The sequence below is a fragment of the Salvia miltiorrhiza genome, chromosome 2 (assembly GCF_028751815.1).
Source record: "Salvia miltiorrhiza cultivar Shanhuang (shh) chromosome 2, IMPLAD_Smil_shh, whole genome shotgun sequence".
NCBI lineage: Eukaryota > Viridiplantae > Streptophyta > Magnoliopsida > Lamiales > Lamiaceae > Salvia > Salvia miltiorrhiza.
In genome coordinates, this window is record NC_080388.1 from 56,687,608 (window position 1) to 56,700,243 (window position 12,636).

General features: G+C 33.8%; 1 protein-coding gene across 2 annotated transcripts; it reads right to left on the reverse strand.

The window, feature by feature from the left end:
* Positions 1-6,902: 6,902 nt before the first annotated feature.
* On the reverse strand, positions 6,903-11,856 carry LOC131010520 (S-adenosyl-L-methionine-dependent tRNA 4-demethylwyosine synthase). 2 transcript variants are annotated; one of them, XM_057938076.1, is made up of 9 exons: positions 10,845-11,850; positions 10,592-10,707; positions 10,088-10,263; positions 9,268-9,458; positions 9,043-9,129; positions 7,870-8,027; positions 7,580-7,790; positions 7,349-7,493; positions 6,903-7,264 (listed from the first exon to the last, which is right to left on the reverse strand). In XM_057938076.1, exons 1-8 carry the CDS (start codon positions 11,706-11,708, stop codon positions 7,353-7,355), a joined length of 1,944 nt encoding a protein of 647 aa, XP_057794059.1. In that variant the 5' UTR covers positions 11,709-11,850; the 3' UTR covers positions 6,903-7,264; positions 7,349-7,352. The 2 variants fall into 2 exon arrangements, with proteins under 2 accessions (XP_057794059.1, XP_057794057.1); XM_057938074.1 differs by having other exon boundaries at positions 6,903-7,493; positions 10,845-11,856.
* Between the last annotated feature and the right edge of the window lie 780 nt (positions 11,857-12,636).

A 12,636-nucleotide genomic window follows, 5' to 3' on the forward strand; every position in this document is an offset into this window, starting at 1 on the left:
TTAAAAGCAAGGGAGGGTATAATTGTCCAAAAAGCAGAGTAGGAGTTTATTTCGTGGACAAATATTTAAAGGCAAGTAGGAGTTTATTTCGTGGACGGAGGGAGTACAAATTGTTATAAGACGTACCCCACATCACCCTATATATTATATTATTATTATTAAACCTCACCACACCTATTACTATTATAATAGTCGCAAATACGTTTTTGACCAAATCTATTACTCGCTCCCTTTAATTTCAAATGACCCAATTTTTATTTTGGATTGTTCCACTTTAAATGACTCAATTCAAATTTAAAAATAAATTTAAACATTTAACACTATTTTTTTAAATTATCCTACCACCACTTTATACCTTTATCACATATTTTTTATTTTCGTATTCAATTTTTTTAAGTCATTTGAAACGGGACGAAGGGAATACTATTAGAGAGGGAATTTAAAATGTACTTGCACTAAAACTAAATCGCGCGCATGTGAATTTGAATTCAAATTTTTTCATAAAATAGAATTTTTAGATGCCTCAATTCTACTATTTTAACTAGACTAGATCTCATTGGCTAAAATGCCCTATTAATTTAACACTCATCATTATAATACGGGGGCGAATTTTGGATTTAACATTAGAGGGATCTGAATTTTTTGAACTACGACGTCTGAAAATATTTGTATGGCGTTGCTCCCGAAGCAAATTTTTTTGAGCATTTCGTACAGTTCATTTTCATGCATTTTTTTAACAATCACTTAATATAATAAATAGTTGTTCGCAATCGATTAATTCAACATCAATTACATCGAAAGAATATAAAGACATACTTTTATACATTTTTCAAAAAAGTTGTTTCATCTTCTAAACAAATACACTAATTTTAATTATTAATAGTTCGTAATTTTTACTTTAACTGGATGATTGACTCAAATTTAGCATTAAAAATTAAATAAAAAAAATGAAAATATGATAAAATAACATAAATTTAACAAATCAATGTAAAATGTTAAGCAATTAACATGGATAGTATAATTATTAAAACAATGTATTATATCTTTTCTTATATTTCTTATTTATACACACACACACAACATATATATATATATATAGGAAGAGGTTCTAATAAAAACCTCTATTAACATGAAAACTAGGAACCTAATCTTGGCCTTTTAAATATTAGATCTAACGGTTAGGATTTAGTCAACAAAAGAACCGCCTAATTAAGTGTAATTAGTTTAAATTTACCGTCTTATTATCTTTTTAAGAAGAGAAAGGTTATTTTTGTCTTTTATAATTTTCTTATCTATTTAAAGTCTAGGAACCTAATCGTGTAAGTGTGTTGGACATTTTTAATATTTAATTTTATTAATTAAAGAATCAAAGTTGAATAAAAATATTCTTTTTTTTTTCTACAATTATCATTTGTGCACTACAAACCAACAAAGATCCGTCATGCAGTATTCAGCTACGAACTATGCAGTTAACATATATTCAACTATGCATTAACAAAAATCCGTCATGCAAGTTCTGCATTTTGTCAAGAGTCAAGACTCAGTGTTGCATTCTTGCATGTTTCATTGTGGAGAGATGTGAAAATACATAGAACTGTAGAAGTGATGAGCATAGTACTTATGCATTTAGTTTAGTATAAACTGCGAAAATCACCTTTTGTTTTGAAGCAAGCAAGGGTGATAAAATAGACAAGATTGAATGCTTGTCTATAGAAAAAGTTCAAGTACTCCAACAATCTTAGGTCACCCACTTTATTGCAACTGGTAATCATTTAGAAGAAGAGGAGTTACTTAAGACATTACATTGCCCTTCTTTATGCAGATTATCAAGGACTTACCAAGTCCTTCAGTCATGGGGTGATATATTGCTCCTTAATTACAACAAAGCTAGTCAATCTGAAAATTGGAATTCCATGGGACAATATTCAAGTTTTGCCTCTCCACGGAAAGATCAATATTGCAGGCACAAATATAACTTTGCTTTGATGCTAATCACTGTCCCCGTGCGATCATAATACTATTTGAACCGCCCAATGATAAGGTGTGTATAAGAATTGTTGAAAAACATCCATTTTTAAAGTTTTGGTGTTTTTCTAAGTTTGACTCTATTCATATATACAGCCGGTATTACACACTGGAGATTTTCGATTCTGTGAGGAGAATCTGTGCAATTCAGCTACGAACTATGCAGTTAACATATATTCATCTATGCAGTAGCAATTGTTATAACTATACATTCTCCATATGAAATTCTCAATTAAAATTGATACATCTACACAATATCGAGACCAACAACTCAATTTTGATCCCTACTATGCAACTATCATTCAATGTCACTGACGTCTTGCACAGAAAGACGTCGACTTGCAACAAATTATGCAGTTAACATATATTCAACTATTGCAGTAGCAATTGTTATAACTATACATTCTCCATATGAAATACACAATTAAAATTGATACATCTACACAAATATCGAGATCAACAACTCAATTTTGATCCCTACTATACAACTAATTCATTCAATGTCGCTGGCGTCTTGCACAGAAAGCCAACGCACAGCACGCCCAAAATTTCTCAACCGCCGAAAACTATTTAACTGTGCAACAACAAAAGCATTATTAACTTGTATGCTAAAAAAATTAGGAAACAATAACTATGCATTTACATGTTAAACAATGCAACATAAAATATTGACTCATGCAATTAAAATATTGACTCATGAATCAAATCTGTGTATCTATGCAAATAACCAATAAATCAAACATGTTCTGTGCAACAACATCAAACATCTATGCAATTTAAAATCAAAATGGTATATTAAACAAAATTCAATAATTTACTGTGCTAAGAATCAGGAACATAAAAGAAAACTGAACGAAATATGCATCAAAACCCAACAACTATGCAATTGATTTGAATTGCCGGAAAAAAACTCTTTACCTAAACCGCTCCGTCGCCGCCTTGCACAGTTCGCCGCCGCCTTGCACAGTTCGTCGCCGTGTTGCACAGTTCCTCGCCGCCTTGCATAGACCCTCCCTCAAAACTACCGCAACCGCTTTGTTTGAATCGCCGGGGAAAAACTCCTTAAGTCCACCGCTGCAATCTTGCACAGACCGCCAGAAACTCCTTCGTCTTCCACAGTTCGCCGTCACGTAGCACAAAACGGCCGCCGCCCAATAAAGACCATAAACTGCCGGAAACTTCGTTGCACAGAAGTCGCCGCTGTCCAATAATCCGGCTACCAAGTCGCATCCTTTTCAAAATCCAAGGTTCGATTCTTGCACGGAAGCTTGATGCTCGGTCGAAGTTTTCACAGATCGGCGAGTGCACAGACGGCTCATTTCATTTCAAACCATAGATAAAAGTTTAAAAGTGAAAATGAATTTTGGGGAGGGAATAACGTGAAAAATAACATGAAAATGAGTTTTACACTTCTACCGTTTTAATTTCAATTACATTTAAATTAATAATTAAATTGTGCATCTGCAGTTTAATCTCAGCCCTCTATTTTTTACAAATCAATGGTATAGATTAAGTTCCTAGTTTTCATCTTAAGGGAGGTTTCTACATTAACCCCACCCTATATATATATATATAGATATAGATATATATGAAATAATTTTTTTTTTTAATTCAAAAATTAGGAGGGAGATTCAGCCCTCCGATCCGCCAGTGCCCAACTGAGTACACAAATGTATTCATGTACTCCATTCGTCTTATAAAAATATGAATATTTGTAAGTGACACGAGCTTTAAGAAATGTTAGATAAAAATGTATTGTGAGTGGAAATGAGACATCACTTTATGAAAAATAGAAAATAAAGAAATTATGGTAGGGTAGTATGCAAAAATGGAAATATTTATATTTTTGTGCGAGGGTCGTGACAAAAAATATATAAGTATTAATTTTTGTAAGATAAAAGAGAGTATTATTTTATTCATTAACCGCGCGTGGTAGATATAACTCTGCTCCACTCTCTCTCTTATTTTCATCATCATCACAATTCACAACTCTCTTTCGACCTCATTTTATCTTTGCCCTCCTCCCTCCACTGTCTTTTTCTCTGATAACATCAACAAATATTGATATGGATAAGGAAATATACTTCTTCTCAAAGTCGTAGAGTCATATGTATTAGTGAGTCCTATATGCATAGCTATACATATATGTTATATACAGAAAATGAAGTTTTTCATACTTTGTAGTTTGTTTGAGTGGCTATAGAAAGCTGCCAAGAGCCTCAAAGGCATAACCAATATCTTCATATTTGCAAGGATTAAAATCACTTGTCATATTTTTTTTAATTTGTTTTCTTTTCGTCAATTTTTTGTAATGATTATTTAAAAAAAAAGTGAGGAATGGGAAAGAAGAGAAAGGGTGTGAAGAAGACAAAGGAGATATCAGTAGCGCTAGCAGAATCTGCATCAATAGAGCCTCAACCACAGACTCCAAGAAAAAGAGGAAGACCAAGAAAAATATTCACAGAGGAGAAAGATGATTCCGACAAGGAAATAATTGGTAAAGATGGAGAAGGAGGAGAAATAGAACAAGTGGCGGCGGACGAAGAAGAAGAGAAGCAGGAAGAAGAAGGTCCAAGGAGAAGCAGGAGATCTAGAAAAAGCAAGCTTCCCAGAAAGAGCACCTGAATTTTCTTCTTATTTTCATTTCTTGTAGTATTTTGTAACTGTGCCTCTTGAATTTTGGTTAATTGGGAAAATAGCTTCGTATCAGTTTCGACACTACATATGCTTCTACTATGTTTTCTTCTTGTATTCGTTTTGGATTCAATCCCCATATTGTTTTACTGTTACTTTTGCTTTTTTTAAAAATAAATTTATTATAACAATATTTATAACCAAAAATTGAAGTTAGCTGCTTCCACACTCGACTCCCCAGCCTGCATTCATGCGCCGCTTCTTCCTTGAGGTTCCCATCATCTCAGTTCCAACCTTCAACTTTTCTTTTTATCTACTCTGATTTCAATAATTTAGTACGGCGAGAAGAATGATCAAAATTATCAACTCAATTTTACAACGATAAATAATACTCCGTTCATTCATGAATAAATGTCTTAAAAAATGACATAAGTTTTTTTTTAAAATTATGTTATTTATTTAGTAAGTGGAGAAAGAAGTCCACAAATCAAGAACAATGAAACAAGTTAATTAAGTTAGAGTGGAGAAAATGCCACAAGTTAGTAAGTGGAGAAAGTGACCAATAAGTTATTATTAAAAATAGATTATGATATTTTTTATGGACGGACCAAAATGACAAATTAAGACAATCTTTTTGTGAACGGATGTAGTACTAATTTAATTGCATCATGCAAATCATGTACTTAATTGAATTGAATTATTTTATCAATTGTGTATTATTATTCAAATTAAACTTATGTAGTTGTTCGAATTGAAGGATTAGATAAGATTACATTAAATTAATCATATACTCCCTCAGTCTCACAAAAATATGATCATTTGTGAGTGACACGAGTTTTAAGAAATATTAGATAAAAGTGCATTGTGAATGAAAAACATGTCTCACTTTACTTTACTTTATTTTATGAAAAATAGAGATGAAAAGTAAAGGGATTGTGGTGGGAAAATATAAATATTTATGTTTTTTTTAGACGGCCCGAAATGACAATAAATTCATGTTTTTGTGAAATAGAGGGAGTATGATATCTTGTTCAGTTAGATAGATACGGCCCAGTATTCAATATGGGTCAATGTCACATACGAATAGTCTTGAATTATGAATATTGACCCTATGACAAAATTAATCTTAGGCTATCAATCTCAAGTAAATTAGAACCAATTCAATTAAATCTTAGGCTAACTCAATTTCAAGTAATTAAGAACCAATTCAATCTCGCCAATCGAATGCCACCTAATGGATTAAAGTTGGTGGTAGAGTGTCATATTTTTCTGTTCATCAAATTGACTTCAATTTCGTTCAACTGCTCTTTTGCCCTGGATTTCTTCGACGGTGCCTCAATCATATAGCTCCTTCAGGCATCATTTTACAATATTTTTGGGATCATCAAAAACTTCTTCAACCTCATATTTTAACAGTGACTTCTATGGCTTGAAATTCATAAAATTACATTTACATTTTTTTTTGGAAATCTTCCCGACTTATGAAGGAACCCTATACTTTCAAATTTTGAAGACAATTCATAGCCCGTGTTAAAGTTTCAATCTTTCCAAAAATGGGAACTCTAATTCTACTTAGGTCTCTAAATCTGGTTATGTAAATTTTGCATATAGGTAATGTTATAATGTATTATAATCACATCATAATTGAGCAAATAGAATATTTGAAAACACGAATGAAAGCATTGTATATTTTGAAGGGTTTTTTTTTTGTTTACTTTGGGAGAGGGGGAGCGGTGGGGTTTAATCCCTGAACCTCAATGTTCGTAAATAGAAGTTCGCACCGCTTGGTGTCCCCTTAGGGACATATCTTGAAGGTTCTAGAAAACAAACTTTGCAATGTGCATTTAGATTATTATATTCTTAGCGCTCTTTTAATTCAGTATATCTCTGTATTTAAAATAATAATAAATAAATAATTATAAAATTTATTATTTTACTTTATAATTCATAATCTCTAAATTAAATACCTAATAAATAATATTTAATCCTATTTTTTCTCTGCAGAAGATGAATTGAAACACAAACAACAATCTATCATTCATAAAGTGATAATTTGGTTGGTGTACTGTGGGAAAGAAAGATGAGATGAGTAGAAAAGTTTAGAAGAAAAAAACTTATTTACAGATTTTCACAGCAGTACATATTCATTCTCCAACTCAAAAAGTACATATTCTTTCACTTCTCTTGCATCACATATACAGAGATTTTAGCGCAAAATACATGCAGAAATAGAGAGAATCAAATTACAAGAAATCTGGAAATTTTCTTATAACCGAATAAAATTACAAAATTTCTTATAACCGAATGAAATTGATTCTTATAATAAAATTACAAAATTTCTTATAACCGAATACAAAACATTTGCAGAAGTTCAACTATATGGCCAATCATTAATAAGCAAGCTGCTTTTTTCAACTTCTCTTCGGACCTATCTAAAAATGAATTAGCCTCAAAAATTTCAACTCCTTTGGCTTTTGCTGTAAGAGGATAATAGACGAAACCTAATACATGTCTCATTTAGTCTTTGCTGGGTTCAAAATCATCCCATCTGTGTGTTCTCCATGTCGGAGCACAATTATATCGAGGGTCGCCCCATGGACCTTGTCTAAAGAATGACATCTTCAGCATCAACATTTCTGCTGAAGGCAGACGAAGATGTCTCAAAAAACCTTTGAAATTCAAAACACACCTGTTCAGCGTGCAGATTTGTGGTGCCGTTCTTTTCTATAGCGAGTATGCTGTGGATCGAAACCGCCTTCCTCTGCTCCATAGACAGCCCAGGATGGTGTAGGAGCCATGTAATCGTTACTGGTAAATGGTTCTCCAGTTGATACCTTCAATTCAAAAATAGACAAATTTCAGCAATTAATGGCAAAAAACAATCTAAGAGGCATGCGGAACTACAAGCTGAATTACGTACCAGGTCATGGAACTTCTCATAGTCTATCCATGTATGCCACTGGCCATTGACCTTAAATTTGTCAACTTTAGCCAAAAGAACACAACACGAATGGACATGCTCACAGGCAACCTCATATGCCCCATCACTCTTTCGAGCAATCGCTTCTGAAAACTCTTTTACATCATAATGCCATGGAACATTTTCCATTGTTAGCTTCGATGTGGCTGACCTGTAATAGAATTCTTCTTGTGAAATCAATAAACAAAAGTTAAAGACAAAAAGAATCCTAGTATGGGAGAGAATCTTACGATCCACAGTACGTCACCCCTTTAATTTCAATAAAATCAGGATTTCCGACATCAAATAGGCTGGAATAAGCATCTATATCTTCTGTATTCCATCCTTTTACTAATGTCAAGCGATACACAGTTCGCTGTTGCTTCTCTTTCAGTGCTTTCAAAGAGTCCTGACATTCATTTCAGAATACCTCAACTTAGGCACGTTATATCAAAGAAATCAGTTTTGGGATTACTAACATGACAGGATAGAGTAAAATAACCATGATGAAAACCTGAGATGCGATGATGCGACAAATATCCAGCTGTAAATAAACTATGCATGTCACTGATGGACGATGTTTCCTTCACTAGAAATTGGAAGTAAAGGTGACTAAATGTTGATGAAGGAGTCTAAGGTTTCATGAAGTCAAGGATTCCTAAGAGAAGCTGTAGAACCCATCATATGATACAATTGATCGAGAAGGTAATTTTTAAGAATTTTGGGTTACAAGTGATTAAGAGGTAATAAATAACAAAATGCCAATCCGTCATATGATACAATCGATCGGAAAGTAATACTTAAAGCATTTAGAGGTATAACAGATTAAAAGGTCAGAAAATATCAAATTACTAATAAATACCAAACTGCCATATGATACAATTGATCGGAAAGATATTTCTTAAGCATTTCAGGTTGTAAGAGATTAAGGTAATAAGCTATCAAAATACCTATAAACACCAATCTGGCATGTAATACAAGTGACTGGAAAGGTAATTCTTGATCATTTTGGGTTATTAAGAATAAATAGGTAATAGAAATAACAAAATACCACTAAATGGATATACAAAACCATGCATAAAGCAAATATTTGAAAAACTTGATATGTGTCCTCTATAAAAAACAGAATCAATTCTAGGACAAACTTCATCCAAAGTTCCAAACTCGCAATTCACAGGATTTTTTTCATCTTGCACCCGAAAAAGGGAGAACTATTGTTTGTATTATTCAGATTTCTTTTTTCTTTTGGGGACAAAAGATTGATAAAGTTTTTCAACATCGGAGCTTGAATAATCCTTTTCTTGCGTTTTTCCCAAATACTTAATGTCTGCTCCCAGATATTATATGACATAGAGTTAGATATTCATAACACTAATGTAACTTCTAAATATAAAAACACCATCTAGTTCTAGTAATTTACTCACGAGAAATCTCTCCCAGAAGTCCCCGAAGAGCGGTCTATCAATAGCCTTCAAGCTATCCTTAGTTGCAGCATCTACACTCACATAGAGCTGCACGATCCAAATAGAAAAGGTGTTAGACCTTATCTGTCATCTATTGGGACGAAAATTGCCATCCATGTTTTATGCTCTTCTCAAAACATGTTTTCCACTTAAACAAATGGAGAAAAGAAGACAGAAAAAGCACACCTGCGTGATAGGTTTCAATGACATAATTTTTTCAGGAAACTGAGCATTTGTCACAAGAAAAGTTGAGATTCGCCTCCTATGTAGCTCATCGACAAGAGTGTTGATCTCCGGATACATGATAGGTTCACCAACAAGTGATAAGGCACAATGTCTAGGAGAAAGGCCCTCGGATAGACGTTCTGCCTTTACACCTGTGCATATTTGAAGTTTTGAATAGCTTAGTCAATTATCAGCAATACCAACAACCAGCTTAAAGCCTCACAAAGCAACTCAAAAGCAGAGAAAGAAAATTAACAAAGAAAATATTGACATATATTATCTCCTTGAACCAAAAAAAAAGGCTAAGACAAAGAAAGAACGAACAGATATGTAAAAGATTGACAAAACAGCATACCAACCACTTTTCTGTCAAAGTGTGCTACAATTACAACTAATATATCTTCAAGAAAATTTTGAACTGAACATTTAATACACTCCACAGGAAACATCGATAAAATCTATATCTTATCTGAACATTCTTGACACAATTCTCAAAATTTAGCAAGGGATTCTTATCGTTAAACTCAGATCAGGACCTCAAAAGAAGTACACGTACATAAATTTTTTATAAAGATGATACACTCTTCAACAGTCTGTATTACTTACAACTATTTGTAACTTATATACAGCGCGCAAAAGCATGCATCATGCATTCTCGCAATCCTCTCATATATTTGTAGAGTTATCTTATTAGAGTGAGGTGTTTTAGCCATTTCTTTGAGCATAGTAAAAACTGGAAATTGAAAGATTTCGATATTTAAAAAACACTTATCAGCCTTACCTGGAACTCCTTTCATCTGCTTTATCATTTTTGTATGTAGATCAATTGCGGTGTCAACGATTACCAATGGATCATCCATCTTCCACTGCCAACTCTTCCCTACGGGATTTGTGTGATGTCTCCAACAAAAGACACATTTGTTTGCACATGCTAAACTAGGGGTAGCCTCCATGCACCTAGAGATGTAAACAATCAAAGTCATAAATGAAAGTCATTGATATTAAAATGGAATGTAGTGGCCTTGGATAAACCTGCAGTTATATTAGTACTGTGGCTTTCGATCTTAAAAGAAGAGGCAAACATATGTCTCATAAATAAGCTGAGTAGCTTTAGAGACTCAAGAAATTGAATTACTGAAACCGCATATGTAGATCAGGATAATTGTAGCATTATTGGTGATAAATAGGTAGTCTAACAGAATATATTACATGAATACAGGAACACATAAACACAATCCAAACCTCCAAGTTAAATAACAGTCGCCCACAACACAAACAAGCTTACCTGTGACTCTCAATACCATAAAAAGAGTGCTTGTAACATCCTCCACGCCCTCTAAGCTGGGACTTGGTCCATCTACAAATTTTAACCCCACTGTGAGAGCCAATAACTTTATACCCCTGCCACCAACATCAACCAGTTAAGACAATAGTTCATGTAATAGAAACAGACCACCAGAGCATTTGAAGCGTATGTAACACAAAATTATGTTGACTGATTCTGAAATCAACACACTGATTCATATACGAGTTTTTACCTGCTTCTCTAAATTTGCCCGTATCACCGGAGTCACCATTTCTTTCTCCCCATTCACAGTATGTCCATTCACTGCCCCATTAGCCTTAGCTGCCACTGCTGATCTTCTTGAAGGCCCCTTTCCAGCGATATCCTCAAGATCAACAACATCCGATTCTTCCACCTCATCATCATCTTCCTCGCTAAAATCTCCTTCACTCTCACTCTCAACTACATAATTTTCCAAACCCTGCTCATTTTCTTTTAAATTACCATTCAAAACCTCAAGAATCTTCTGACTCCACCGATCAAACACCCCATTCAAATCCCCCAAATCCACATCTCCCTCCTCCAACTCCACCAGCTCTCTACCCCCAAGCTTCCGCAACTTCGCCGCAACATCTCTGGCCACGGCATTAAACGTCTCCCCGTAACTCCCACTCCCCACCCCAAAAACAGCAAATCTGCAGTCCTTGAGCACGAGCGCCCCAACCCGAAAATCATCAGCACTCTCGGCCAGCCAATTCACCAAGAAAGCCCCATCATGAGGGGGGCCGCCGTTGTCCCACGTCGACGCGACGACCAAAACGAGGGTTTCTTTGCATAAATCCTCAGGCTCGTAGTCTTTGGGGTCGACAAGATCAAAAGGGATGTCGTTGAGGGTCAAGAGAGCGTGGAGGCGCTGCGCGAGGACTTTGGAAGTGTTGGTCTGTGATAAGAAGAAGAGTTTGCCTCTCTTGGGAGGAGCGTGGCAGTGGGTTCCAACGACGGCGCGGCGGAGGTGCGTGAGGAGGCGGCGTTGGCGATTGCGGGATTTGTAGAGGAAGTAGAGGGTAGCGGTGGCAGAAAGGAGAGAAAGGAGAGTGAGGCGAGCGGACGGGGACATGGTGTTCAACTTCAAATTGTTTGGGGAATTGAAAGCGGCATTTGCAGCTGATGCTTCCAACTGAGGTTTTGGAATAGTTTGCGGGGTTTTGCGCCCAATTGGTTGTCGATGCTACATAGGTTACACAAGATTTGAGGCCTCCACCTTCGACATAAATTTTAAATTTTAAATTTTTAATAAATTAGGTTCATTTCTATTCCGATTGATGAGTGGAGGGGAGAAATAAAGTGAATCATAATTATGAATTTATGACTAATGAGCTCATATTAAATTTTAAATAAATTGTGCAAACTCGCGATAATAATAATTAAAAAAAAAACCAAACTCATTAAAAAATAAATTATACATACTTTTATAAGGCGATCGAGAAAAAAAAAACATCCTTATAGGACGAAGATAATATATTCCCTGTCCATCTATCTATTACTCCATATAATAGGATTAAGCCTTAACCTATGTGGCATATCTCAAATCTCACCATTTCAAAATTTACCATATATAATCTTCATCATTTATTAATTAATTAACTATTACATTCTATATAAAGATTCATTAATCATAATAAATATAATTAATAATAAATGTATATATATATAATAATATTAACATTACATATAATCTAAATTAATAAATTTTATTATTTATTTTTTCTAGATAAAAATTAGATTTATATGTCTGATAAGAAAAAAATTATAATCTATATATGATAAATTATTTTAATTGAATGTTAGTGATTAGATGTATATTTGTTATTAATTTTATATTTCTCAATACCGTACATATTATATGTATATGTTGCAATATATTATATTGTGTGTATATATATATATATATATAATATTTATATTCTTAATTTTCAATAAAATTAATTTTAAATTAAGTTTGAATTGAGACATGCACGTATATGTAAATTATAAATGGGTCCGGT